At 44.0% G+C, this 13,347-nt stretch overlaps 1 protein-coding gene across 2 annotated transcripts in view; it reads right to left on the bottom strand.

The window, feature by feature from the left end:
• LYN (LYN proto-oncogene, Src family tyrosine kinase) overlaps positions 1-13,347 on the bottom strand; it is a 139,283-nt gene that overhangs the window by 61,407 nt on the left and 64,529 nt on the right. Inside the window, exons 2-7 of one of the 2 annotated variants that reach the window (XM_032296117.1) lie at positions 10,932-11,068; positions 7,320-7,365; positions 5,718-5,823; positions 2,901-2,999; positions 2,680-2,783; positions 1,337-1,486 (exon numbers count right to left, since the gene is read on the bottom strand). In XM_032296117.1, the coding sequence (XP_032152008.1) occupies positions 1,337-1,486; positions 2,680-2,783; positions 2,901-2,999; positions 5,718-5,823; positions 7,320-7,365; positions 10,932-11,063 (637 nt within the window). In that variant the 5' untranslated portion in view covers positions 11,064-11,068. The remainder of the gene's footprint in view (positions 1-1,336; positions 1,487-2,679; positions 2,784-2,900; positions 3,000-5,717; positions 5,824-7,319; positions 7,366-10,931; positions 11,069-13,347) is intronic. The other variant, XM_032296118.1, reaches the window with a different exon arrangement.

The following is a 13,347-nucleotide window of genomic DNA, read 5'->3' as shown; positions in this document are numbered from 1 at the left end:
ATTTTTGAAATTTGTATAAGGAAACCATTTAAAACATACTTGGATTTTATTCATCAGCACTGCTAACATACATCAACAAAAACAACAGAGCCAACAGACAACCACAGGCTGATAGGTTGTCATACTTCATAGAATGTGATTTCAGATTACTATGCCCACATAAGCTTCACAGGGCACCATAGTGGGGACTCAGTCATGTCACCACTGGACCCCAGGCCCCAGAACAGAGCCAGAGCACCACAAGCCCTCAGCACGTGCCGGGCGCACACACGAATGGGAACACGGAGGGAGGGGGGACTCTACAAAATAGGAAGCACGTTGCTGTCTCCATGTTTTGTGACTCAGGCAAACCTATAATGTGCATTTCCTTCAAGCAGGTCATAGAAAGGAGCCAGGGCAACAACTGCTCCACTGACTCCAATCACACAGGAAAGAACCTGGAGTCTCAGGCCCAGGCTTTGCAGGGCTGCAATGTGGCACTGGAGACAGGGACATTGACCTGCCACTTCTGAATATATCAGAGGTAGTGTTATTTCTGTTTGACTTTACCAAGAATATATATTACTTTTACACACACACACACACACGTGCGCGCACACACACACACACACACACACACACAGATCCGCAAATCTCCATTCCTATTCCAGAAATTCAGATGCATTGTAAAAATATATAACATATATTTTTACAAATATATAATATATATTATAAATATATAATGTATAATATATAAAAATAGATATTTTTCTCTTGGTAACTGGAACACTGAACGTCAAACAGCATGGACTAGGTGGGAAGGACTGGGAGAATGATTCACAAGAATCAAATCTTACTGTGTATATTTATAGATTCATTAACTTACTTTATCTTCTTCTTCTTAGTATTATTATTTTGAGACAGAGTCTTGCTCTGTCACCCAGGCTGGAGTGCAGTGGCATGATCTCAGCTCACTGTAATCTCCACCTCCCATGTTCAAGTGATTCTCTGGCCTCAGCCTTCCAAGTAGCTGGGGCTACAGGTGTGCATCACTATGCCTGGCTAATTTTTTTGTTTTAGTAGAGACAGAATATCACCATATTGGCCAGTCTGATCTCAAACTCCTGACCTCAAGTGATCTGTCTGCCCTGGTCTCCCAACGTGCTGGGATTACAGTGAGCCACTGCGCCTGGCCTAACTATAGATTAATTTAGAATCACTTATAGCATATGACCTGCCAACTGTATCCAAGAGAAATGTGATGTATACAAAGCTTTAATATAAATATAGTGTTTGACATCTTATCCACGTCATAACAAATACATTTTGTCTTGTTGAACCTTCGGTTGTTACTTACTTTGGTAATGTTTAATCATGTCGCTGATACAGGGAAAAGTGATTCGTGGAGAGATGTAATAGCCCCCATTGTCCAAGCTTCTAATTTTGTAGTGCTTAATAACATCACCATGCACGGGGTCAAAGTCTCTGACAGACAGAGAGAAGCTTCCTACGGGGGAAAAGTGTAAGTAAATGTTTGTATCTCGCAAATAAGATTTGCATCATACAATCACTGCAGTACACACCTTGTGATAAAAATATGCAAAATATATACATGAAGTGTGTATAAAATGCAAAAATTTTTAAGCCCTATACAAATTCTACTTGACAAACGAAGCTGCCATTTTGTTTGCTGTGTAGCTGGCCAATATACCATTTTCTTTCTTTATGATAATTTTTTAAAGTTACTATTTAGCTAACTTTAAAAATTTTAAGGTTACTTTGATTTTCTTTCTTTCTTTCTTTCTTTCTTCCTTTCTTTTTTTTTGAAACAGGTTCTTGCTGTCACCCAGGCTGGAGTGCAGTGGCATGATCAAAGCTCCCTGCAGCCTCGACCTCCTGGGCTCAAGTGAACTTTCTACCCCAACCTCTCAAGTAGCTGGGACTATAGTCACACATCACCACACCCAGCTCATTTTTAAATTTCTTGTACAGACAGGGTCTTGCTGTGTTGTCCAGGCTGGTATCAAACTGCTGGGTTCAAGTGATTCTCCTGTCTCGGCCTCCCAAAGCATTGGGATTACAGGCCTGAGCCACCATGCCCAGCCTTCCTTCCTTCCTTCCCTCCTTCCTTCCTTCCTTCCTTCCTTCCCTCCTTTCTTCCTTCCTTCCTTCCTTCCCTCCTTCTTTCCTTCCTTCCTTCCTTCTTTCCTTCCTTCCTTCCCTCCCTCCTTTTTGAGACAGTGCCTCACTATGTCACCCAAGCTAACTAGGAGTGCAGTGGCATGATCACAGCTCACTGCAGCCTCCCCTCCTTCCTTGGGTTCAGGTGGTCTTCCTACCTCAGCCTCTGGAGTAGCTGGGACTACAGGCATGTGCTGCCAGGCCTGGCTAATTTTTGTATTTCTTGTAGAGATGGGGTCTTGTTCTGTTGCCCAGGCTGGTCTCCAACTCCTGGACTCAAGTGATCCCCTCTCCTCGGCCTCCCAAAGCGTTGGGATTACAGGTGTGAGCCACCACACTCAACTACTTCACTTTTAGTAGCATAACTAATCATTGAAGTTTGTTATTCGTTATCAAACCATAAAACTTTTACTACCACAGCATACGATATCCTTTTTTTCCCCTTGAGTAATTCTAAAATAGCTTCTAAAAATAATTTCCTAAATAGTGGTTTAGAAGAGATTTTCAACTATTTCCTACCTTTTAATGTTTCACTTTCTCTAATAAGGAAAGATCCAGCGCTATTTCCCGGTGCCAAAAGCTGCCTTTCTGCATCCTTCCTGGTTATATCCTTGAAAAACCACCTGCAAAGACATTTCAACATTTCGTACATGTTATGTTCCAGGGCAAGAAAAAGGTGAAGAAAAAGAAATCCAATGTGGCAGACCAAGCCACCCAAATGACAACACGTGAGGACTCACTCTTCTGTTTCTAAGGTGTTGACTTTGGCCACATAGTTGCTGGGGATGAATCCTTCTTTTTTTGTTAAAAGGGACTTCGCTTTCCACCATTCTCCATGCCTGGAATAGAAATACACAACAAAAAGAAGCTATAAAATTACATATTTCATGCATGCATCAAAGTATCACCGGTATCCCATAAATATGTATTTATGTGCAGATATTATGTATCCATTAAAAAATTTAAAATAAGGAAAACCTACAGTTACCCCAGGACCCAGCAGCTATGCTCCTAGACATACACCCAAGAAAGTGGAAACCATAACATCCACACAAAAACTTGTACATGAATGTTCAAAGCATCATTATTTGTCAAAGCAAACAGTAGAAACAACCAAAATGTCTATCAACTGACGAAGGGACAAAATCTGGAATATCCGCCCAGTGGAATATTACTCAGCAGTGAAAGGAATGAAGTGCTGAGAGACGCTACAACAGGGAGGAACTTTGAAAACATGGTGCTGAATAAAAGAAGGCAGCCACAAAGGACCACATACTGTGTGATTCCATTTATGCAAAAAATCCAGAATAGGTCAATGTTTAGAGATAAAAAGTAGTTTCGTAGTTTCCTGGGGCTGGAGAGAACGGGTGAGTTGAGGTGATAGCTAAGAGGTGCAGGGTTTCCTTTTAGGATATTTTAAATGTTCTAAAATGGATTGTAGTGATAGTTGTGCAATTCTGTGACTATGCTGAAAATCACTGAATTGTACACTTTAAGTGGGTGAATTGCATGGTATTGTGAATTCTCAATAAAGCTATTGAAAAGAAAGAGAGAGAAGGAAAAGCTGGGAGGGAGGGTTTTGAATGTTCACAACACAAAGAAATAATAAATGTTCAAGGTGATGGATACGCTAATTACGCTGATTTGATCTTTACACACTGCATGCATGTATCAATTATCACTCTGTATCCCATGACTGCATACCATGGCAACTAAAAATAAAAGGCGAAAACTGTTTATATCCAAGACTCAACAGCTACAACAGCAATTGTCTCAAGGTGTTTGTTTAGGGGGGTGAAGGTGGGTGGAGAACATCCCTGGAACCTCAGAATCCAGTGGGAAAATTCACCCTTCGTGATGAAATTAAAATATGTTTAGAGACAGAAGCAAAGGAAAACAGCCTTACAACTAAAGTGTAGGTCACTATGCTCAGGGGTGTACAAACAAGAGTTGGTAAAAATGACTGCCATCTCACAGAAGCAAAAGATTTGTAACTTGCCCCTGGATAGCTAAGAAATGCTTTCCAAAATCTGTATATGAGTCAAGGGAATACTAGTCCATCGTTCATGTATTATAAACTCCTATTTACCATACATCTAGTTACCATAGAGATGGACACCATGAAAAAGAGAAAACCATAAGACAATTCCAAGCAAGTGAGCCTCATCACCATGCTCGAGTCCTCAGCAGAAAGGCAGGCACAGAGCCAGGGAGGAGGTAGGGGCTAGCACTGGAAGAACCAAGCAGGTGAGCCCGTGATGGGGGAAGGAATGGGTTCCTTTGAGCCTTAACTGTGTTCCTCTATAAATTCCACATGCAGACAGGATCCTTGTCTGTCAGGCCTGAAGACAACTAGAATTAATACTAAGCTTTGCCTCCTCTACGCTTATGTTATGTTTATACACATGCATCATGCTCACATCAACCCCGTGATCTAGGTACTGTCATTCCCATTTTACACGTAAAGAAACCAAGTACAAAGTTTAAGGGTCTTGTCAAGTCACATATCCATCAAGTGGCAGGGTCGGATCATACTTAAGCTCATGTTCAACCCATAAGCAACATTGCTCTCAACCACAGAACACCTTGTCCTTCATAAGGGGGTCTCCCCCTCAAACTCTATTTGGAGGGTTACAATGACACCGAATGCAAGATTAGTAGGAAAAGCAAGCTAGAATTAAAGCATCTGGAGTTTCTCATTCTGAGCACTATCCTGTGTGCCTGTGGTCTGACACTGCTACATGTCTGAGTCAGCAAGAGGGGGTCGAGGAGATGACGACACCCAGCCTTCCTCACAAAAGCACAGCACCTGCTGAGTTGAGGATTTTCCAGCATGACTGCTGTAGCTCAGCACCCTTAGAACTCAGACTAGGCTGGGCCCACGAACCCAGTCTAAACGTGAGTAATAAAACAAAAGAAAAATGGCATTTCAAATATCATGCATGGGCCACACAGACCCAAATTCCTTAAGGTGGCAAGATTGGATAAAGAAAGAAACCCGGCTGAGTATGGTAGCTCACACCTGCCATCTCAGCACTTGGAGAGGCCGAGGTGGGAGAATTGCTTGACAGCAGGAGCTCAAGACCAGTCTGGGCAACATAACAAGATCTCATCTCTACAAAAATTTTAAAAATTAGCCAGGCATGGTGGCACATGCCTGTAGTCCTAGCTTCTCAGGAGGCTGAGGTGGCAGGATTGCCTAAGCCTAGGAGTTCGAGGCTGCAGTGAGCTATGATCATGCCACTGCACTCTAGCCTGGATGACAGAGAGCGATCTTATCTCAAAAAAAAAAAAAATTTTTTTTTTAAAAGAAAAACCAGCATCTGTCTCCAAAGGGAAACCCCCTGCAGAGTGCTCACAGCTGGACTTGGAAGGAAAATCCCTTTGGCCCTACTCCTTCCACTGCCCACTCCCCGTGGGTAGCAAGGAGGCCTCATGCCCATTGTAGAAAGGGGGCCAGGCTACGGCTGTGGCATCAGAAGCAAGACAAGGGGACAGCCTGCAGGCCTCAGTGACCCAAGGAAAGAAGCAACTGTGGTGTGTTTGAGAGCACTTACTCCTCCAGGACTTTCATCTTCTCTCCTTTCTTGAAAGACAAGTCATCTGGGTGGATGCCATCATAGGGGTACAAGGCTACCACAATGTCTCCTTGCTCCTCCGGATCTAAGGATGAACACAAGACAACACCTGTAAGAATCCATCAGCAGAAGTGTTTTAACAAACTTCATGAGGCACAAAGGATGAGAGGAAGCACTAAGAGAGGGGAGACTGAAAGAAGGACATGTGCTTCCTACCTAGCGGGCCCAGGTCTGCACAGCCTGCAGAGAGTAACTTGCTGTATACACTGTGTCTAGTATTTGTTATTGCAAATCACTGAAACCTACAACTATAAATACGACTCTATATTTAAGAAATAGATTCTGATTCCAGATACACCGAATCCTCTGTCTATTTTAAGAAATGAAGGCCGGGCGCGGTGGCTCACGCCTGTAATCCCAGCACTTTGGGAGGCCGAGGCGGGTGGATCACGAGGTCAAGAGATCGAGACCATCCTGATCAACACGGTGAAACCCCGTCTCTACTAAAAATACAAAATATTAGCTGGGCATGGTGGCGCATGCCTGTAGTCCCGGCTACTCGGGAGGCTGAGGCAGGAGAATTGCCTGAACCCAGGAGGCGGAGGTTGCGGTGAGCCGAGATCGCGCCATTGCACTCCAGCCTGGGTAACAAGAGCGAAACTCCGTCTCAAAAAAAAAAAAAAAAAAAAAAGAAATGATACACCCATGTTCACAGCAGGATTATTCAAAGATGTGGAAATAACGCAAACATCCATTGATTGAGGAATGGATAAACATCACGGGGCATATAGACAGATATAGATATAGATATAGATTTTTTTTTAGATGGAGTCTCACTCTAGTTGCTCAGGTTGGAGTGCAATGGAGCAATCTCGGCTCACTGCAACCTCCGCCTCGTGGTGGTTCAAGCAATTCTCCTGGCTCAGCCTTCTGAGTAGCTGGGATTACAGGCGTGTACCACCATACCCAGCTAATTTTTTGTATTTTTAGTAGAGATGGGGTTTCACCATGTTGGACAGGCTGGTCTTGAACTCCTGACCTCAGGTGATCCACCTGCCGTGGCCTCCCAAAGTGCTGGGATTACAGACATGAGCCACTCTGCTTGGCCAGGACACATACTTACAAGGGAATATTATTCGCCCTTAGAAGGAAAGAAATTCTAACACTTTCTACAGCACGGATGAACCTTGAGGACATCACCCTAAATGAAATAACCCAAACATGAAAGGACAATTACTGTATGATTCCAATTCTAGGAGGTACCTAGAGCAGTGAAATTCATAGAGACAGAAAGAACAGAGGTTGCCAGCAGTGGGGGAAGGAGGCAGGAGGACTTATCATCTAATGGGTATGGAGTTTCCGTTTCAGAAGATGCGTTCTGGAGATGGAGGGCGGTGGCAGTTCCACAACAATGAGAATGTACCTAATGCCACTGAAATGTAGACTTTAAAAATAGTGAAGAGGGTAAATTTTTATGTTATCTATGTCCCAGAATAAAAAAAAAAAAATTCAAGACAACCACTTTGTAGAAGCTCTAATAGTAAAGAAAAAAAATTTTAACTAGTTGCTGTGAAGACATACCTTTAGTTTGAAACCTCTGTCCAGGCAAAAGCTGAGATTCTGAAACCTACAAGAGAGTATTTGTTAGGGAAAAAAATTCTGTTTAGCTTTTCTTGCTGACATTCATGTTGTATACATGATTTTTGTTATAGAAGCAGATGCTGGTAGGATGGGCTCATTCATGAAGTTGGAAAGAACAGGAGCACAGAGGAAAAACCTGTAGAGCTGTGTCCAGCCCTGCCCGGCCAGTGACAGGGCTCTTTTATCACTTGCTGTGGGTGGCAGGAAGGGAGTGAGGTTCCGGGCGGGGGCTGCTCGGTGCTCACCTCATCCTAACTCCCCCATTCTTTGGTGACAGAACCCTAACATTGTTTGGGGTGGCAGTTTGCCCAGCTCAGTGAGTGTGCTTGCAAACTCTCTAGCCCCGGGTAGACGGCAGAAAGAGTTTCAGTCAGCAGATCGGTTCTGCCGGCCTTTGCCATCAGCTCACCTTTTCCCTTGCCTCTTTCTCTCTCCCTGGAAACCACTTAAATCTGGAGCCCCGGAAGCCACAGAAACCAAACATCGCAGCAGCAGGATGGAGACGGAAGTAGCGGGAGCTGGTGACTTGGTGGAGTTGCCGTCCCCGCCCAGGACTGCCCATCCAAGGTTTCCCCAGCTTGAGTGAAATTGCACAGTCAGGGCTCTGTCCCTGGAGGCTGAGAGCAAGTCCCATCCCATCCGGCCTCTCCTGGGCTGACCCCATGACTCAATCACAGAGACAGATGGCATCCCCTGTTATTTCAGTGGGGAGGTGAGTTATTGGGAAGGATGTGGTGGCACAAAAGGCCACTTCAATTACTTTTGAAATCAAATTCCTTTTTCTCACAGTGCCATGTGAGGCTCTGAGGCCTCTGGGCCTCTTGTAAGATAGGGGCTGTCAGAGGCCTGTCTCACAAGCCATGTAACTTTTCTGTTTCTCTTTGATTAAAGTGGCTTCATAGAATGGGACAAAAACAGTTTGTACTGAAATTTAAATTTCTGATGAAAGCCCACAAAATCTCCAATTCAGTGAGGTAGGGAAAATTACTACACTGTGGTACCAGAAAAAACCATGGCTGTACATATCATGTTTATGTCAAGAAGTTCTATGTCGATTTTTCAGTCATTCAGATTTGCATAATTTGGATAATACGATCTATTTTATGTGATTCAGTGGAAATAACTGGAAGACTTGAGACTAATTTCATCATTTTCAAAGCAGCAAGCTGATTTTTCAAATATCAAAGAGCACTTAATTTACAAACATTTTAATATACTTTTTATAAGACCAAAACACACCTATGCAATGCATATACTATTGCTCTAGATTTTTCCTTAAAATGGCTTTTTCTGGAATGTTGTTGAATTTTGCATCAACTCAACCTCACCTTCTCGGCAGATTCCCCTTGTAATCAGTCCATGGCCTGCATTTTGGCACATCTGGCCAGGGCTAAGAGTGTTGGTTATGGCCGTGGAATAAGGCTAGACTAACTGGTTCATGAGGCGAGGGCATCTGTGACCACAGAAGGGACAAACTGAAATACTTACAGCACACAAGAGAGAACTGAAAGACTTCAAACATGTTTTCTACTTCTGCTTTCTAACTTGATTTTCAATCCCCTTTACTTTGAAGAAGAGGAAAAAATGGTGTGTGGATTTGTACTATTCTCCCTGGCTTTTCTGAATAAAGGACATCTTTCTTCATCATTTAAAAACAAAAAACTGGGGGTCGGGCGCAGTGGCTCAAGCCTGTAATCCCGGCACTTTGGGAGGCCGAGGCGGGTGGATCACGAGGTCAAGAGATCGAGACCATCCTGGTCAACATGGTGAAACCCCGTCTCTACTAAAAATACAAAAAATTAGCTGGGCATGGTGGCACGTGACTGTAATCCCAGCTACTCAGGAGGCTGAGGCAGGAGAATTGCCTGAACCCAGGAGGCGGAGGTTGCGGTGAGCCGAGATCGCGCCATTGCACTCCAGCCTGGGTAACAAGAGCGAGACTCCGTCTCTAAATAAATAAATAAATAAATAAAAATAAATAAATAATAAATAAATAAAAACAAAAGACTGGCTGGGTGTGGTGGCTTATGCCTGTAATCCCAGCAATTTGGGAGGCCAAGGCGGGTGGATCACCTGAGGACAGGAGTTTGAGACCAGCCTGTCCAACATGGTGAAACCCCATTTCTACTAAAAATACAAAAATTAGCCAGGCATGCCAGTGCATACCTATAATCCCAGCTGTTCAGGGGGCTGACGCAGGAGAATCGCTTGAACCCAGGAGGCAGAGGTTGCAGTGAGGTAAGATCGCACCACAGCACTCCAGCCTGGGCAACAAGAGCAAAACTTGTTCCATATCTGTATGTACTTACGGCATATACTTAAGTAATCTTTTTTTCACTGACTGTAATAGGTTTTTAAATTTTAAATTTATATTCATATGTATTATTGCTAAATTATTAAATCTATTATATACTTTATTAAATCTTATATACTTTAAGTACATATATTTTCTATATATAAAATTACAAAGTTAATTTATCCAGAAACATCATGTATGATAACTTAATAGCATGATATATCCACTCTTTATCTCCACTTCTTAAAAAGAGCAACGTTGATTTCCTAGTCTCAACGATGACGTGTGACTTTGATACATGGCAGATACGTCCTACCTGCAGGATAATGGGGACACGTTCAGGGGAGGGCAGGCAGAAAGGCTTGATAATGCGAATGTGTTTCTAAAACACCTGGCCATTTAAAAACATGCCGGACTAGAGAAACTATGAAAATTCTTAATAATGGCATTTGGGTTAACCTGGAATAAGCTGTTTCCAGCTTAAATGCTGCAAAATTCCACAGAAAGCAGGCTATGGGCGATATACATGTATAGAATGAGAGAATATATCCATACAAAGGATATAAGCTCTGAAATGAAGTAGATTTCAGTTTATAATTATCCAAAGCTCTGCTCTTCCTTTCCATAAAATGCAATGTTAGTTTTTCCTTTGCCAAAGCATTTCCCAAATACACCAAATAGCACATCACTCACTAAATATCTCTAGTGAAGCTATTTCTAGTGCAGCTATTTCTCTAAGGTTAGGGGACAGAATTAGAGGTGTTTTTTCTTAATATTTTAATTCACTGAAATAAGTCATGACAACTTCAGGATCTGTACTATTTTTAATTAATCGAAGAAGGGACAAGGTATGATAAAGTGTGGCACAACAAAAGACACATTAGCATCTATTTTAGTTCCTGACTTGCATTTCCTTTTGCTTCTAGACCACTGCGCTAATCTCACTGTGTATCTTGAGTCACACAAGCCTACATACATATATAGTAGGGTCTTTGCACCAGTAATATGAAAGATGGCCTTCCTCACATATAAGAATGTGATCAAAGTCCCCTTTATTGTACAATAAGTGGCCTAGTTATCCCTAAAATGTTTGCACATTCTTCAAAGGATTAAGTTACAAAGTATATCAAAAATTATTTGAGGACCAAATAATCAATGGGATTTTTTTGCATGCACATAGTACAGATTGGTGTTTAAATTATGCAGCCGTGCTTTGATCTTGCTGTGGGAATTCTCCCCTGAGACTATCTACTTACTGGCCTTTGCTGTTTATTGGACGTTGGATCTCTCACATAAATAGTTCTTTCAGTATTACGTACTGGTTGAGTCTTCAAATCTACTCCATCGTCATTCAAGCTGTCTTTCCCTTTTGATTTTATACATCCCATATTTCCTGTTGAAATATAAAAGCAATGACATTGTTTTACCATTCCAGAACTGCTTCAAGCCATCAAAATCTCTCCATTAGAGTAGAAAAAAATACAGTTTCATTCTTTATCATATATAGATTAATCAACTCAAATGTGAATACTGTTCACAAATAGGTTTGTTCATTAATTCACTCAACAAATAATTATTTAGCATCCGTTTTCCATCATCCAGACATAATTCCAGGTTTAACTATGCTCATATTCTTGTGGCAAAGATGTGTAAAGACGATGACAGAGGACTCACAGGATCTAAGAAAGGACACATAACTCAAGCAAGAAGAAAAGGAGGTGGTTAGGGAAACCTTCCTAAGGAAATGCTCTGTGAGTTGAAATGGGAGGGATGGCAGCCAGGTTGCTAAGTCAGCAAAGGGATTCCAGGAAGAAGAAACTTCATATGCAACCACCCTGGGCTCAAGATAACATGGTCCCTTCAGAGAGCTAGATCAACCTGATCTCTTCAGAGAATGAGTTCTATCTAAAACACTAAACACTGTAGTCAAGGAGCGGGTGGGGAAGGCCAGGAGTCAGGGCCAGAGAGGGAGGCACATGCTGGATGCGATGCTGAGTGGTTGATCTTTTACCCTGAAGACAAGTGACACATTCAAGCTGCAGTGTACAAGATAGGGTGGTGGGGGGTGGCGGCTGGAGGTTTCAAGGGCAGGTGAGGAAGAGCTAGAATGTGCAGAACCCGGCTCCCGCTAAACATAGCTAGGGGCCTAGGAAGATGGTGTGGCTTTCACCAAGACTGGAAGTGAAATGAGGAAACACAGTTACCGGAGAGAAAATGCTTATGGGAACATTCAGGTGATCAAATCCAGCAGGGCTACTCAGTAAGCTGGTTGCGTCAGGAAACCAGGACGGACGGTAGCGGAGGTAAAAGCAAGACGGCGGCCTCCGCAAGCCATATGGCAAGAAGGGGCTAAACCTGCACGTCCAAACACCAACTCTGTCATCCGGTGATCCCATTCATGTGGGACGGGCTGAGCGCTACACAGCCACTCGGGGACTGCAGAGGTAATTCTGAATTTGAATCAGATACAGTTCTTGTCTTACAGTGTAGCCTCGGGGTCAAATCTATGCATTAAAAACAAAACAAAATCTTTCATGAACTTCACTAGAAGGTGATTCTCACCGCACAGATTCTCTGCACACCGTCCGGGAAACTCTTTTGGGGCACAGTGGGAGCATGGTGCTCCCCATGCGAGGTGTGATTCTGAAACACTGCCGAATCTGGGACCCAGGGCTTAGCGTTAAGTCCAGAGGAAGGGCAGAGGACAGGGGTCTGGGGAAGTGGGAGAGGCACTGTGATTCGGCAATACCTCGGGGTGGGGGGGCGGATTGTGCTAAGAAACCTCAAGAGCTCTTCTGGGAATCCAGCCCTCCCGGCATCACAGCCACGCGCCCAGGCCAGCGCTGTCCCGCAGGCTCCCAGTTGGTCTAGGAACTTCGACTTGTTTATCATTTCATTACTTGAGGTATGAAGCCTCTAAAGAGCAACCACACCTCTTTCTGAAACTAGCGAGCTGCAGTTCCCAAAATAAAGGGGAAGCAAGTACTTCTGTGATTCAAAACAGCACATTTTCTTCATACGCTAAAGTCTCTGAAATGGACAAGGGTTTAGCGTTTATCTCTAACTAGCATGGGAGTTCTTTTTTCACCAGTCTCATCCCTCCCACACCCCGCCACCCTCCCCTCAAAAGTGGTGTTTAACTCATCATCCTTTAAAATAGTGCTTTATAAATGGGCCAATATGTTCACAGCGGCGCGAGGACCCTGCACGCACCGCGAGCTCCGGGACACGAACTCTGAGCGGGTCCGGCCAACTCGCCAGGCGCCTGGCCGCTAGATCCAGCTCGCTCCCGGCACGGACTGAGCCCTGACCCAGCAGCGAGCAGCGCCGCAACCAGGGCACAGGGAATCCCCCGTCCCCTCCCCAGCACACCGGGCGGGGCTGCCCCACCGCGTCCCTGCGGCTCCGCTGCCCTCGCCGCTCACGCAGGCGTCCCCTCGCTACATCTCTGTCTCTCTCACTCTCTCAGATCCTACAGAAATGTTGCCACCCCAGACAGGTCTGCACTGATTCTCACTCGTGTCTGGTTACCACCCACGTTCCATCACGTATCGGTTTATTTAGGGTCAGCTCCCCCAGCCAGCATCTAAGCTGCCCGGGACAGCTTCCCTCTACCTTGCTCACTGCAGTACTCCCAGCTCCGAAAACAGCCCCGCTCCACAAAGGTACTCA

Source organism: Sapajus apella, unplaced genomic scaffold (assembly GCF_009761245.1).
Source record: "Sapajus apella isolate SASKATOON/1434 unplaced genomic scaffold, GSC_monkey_1.0 scaffold35, whole genome shotgun sequence".
Lineage (NCBI taxonomy): Eukaryota > Metazoa > Chordata > Mammalia > Primates > Cebidae > Sapajus > Sapajus apella.
Note: the sequence above shows the minus strand (reverse complement) of the source record. Positions and strands in the feature narration are given on the sequence as shown.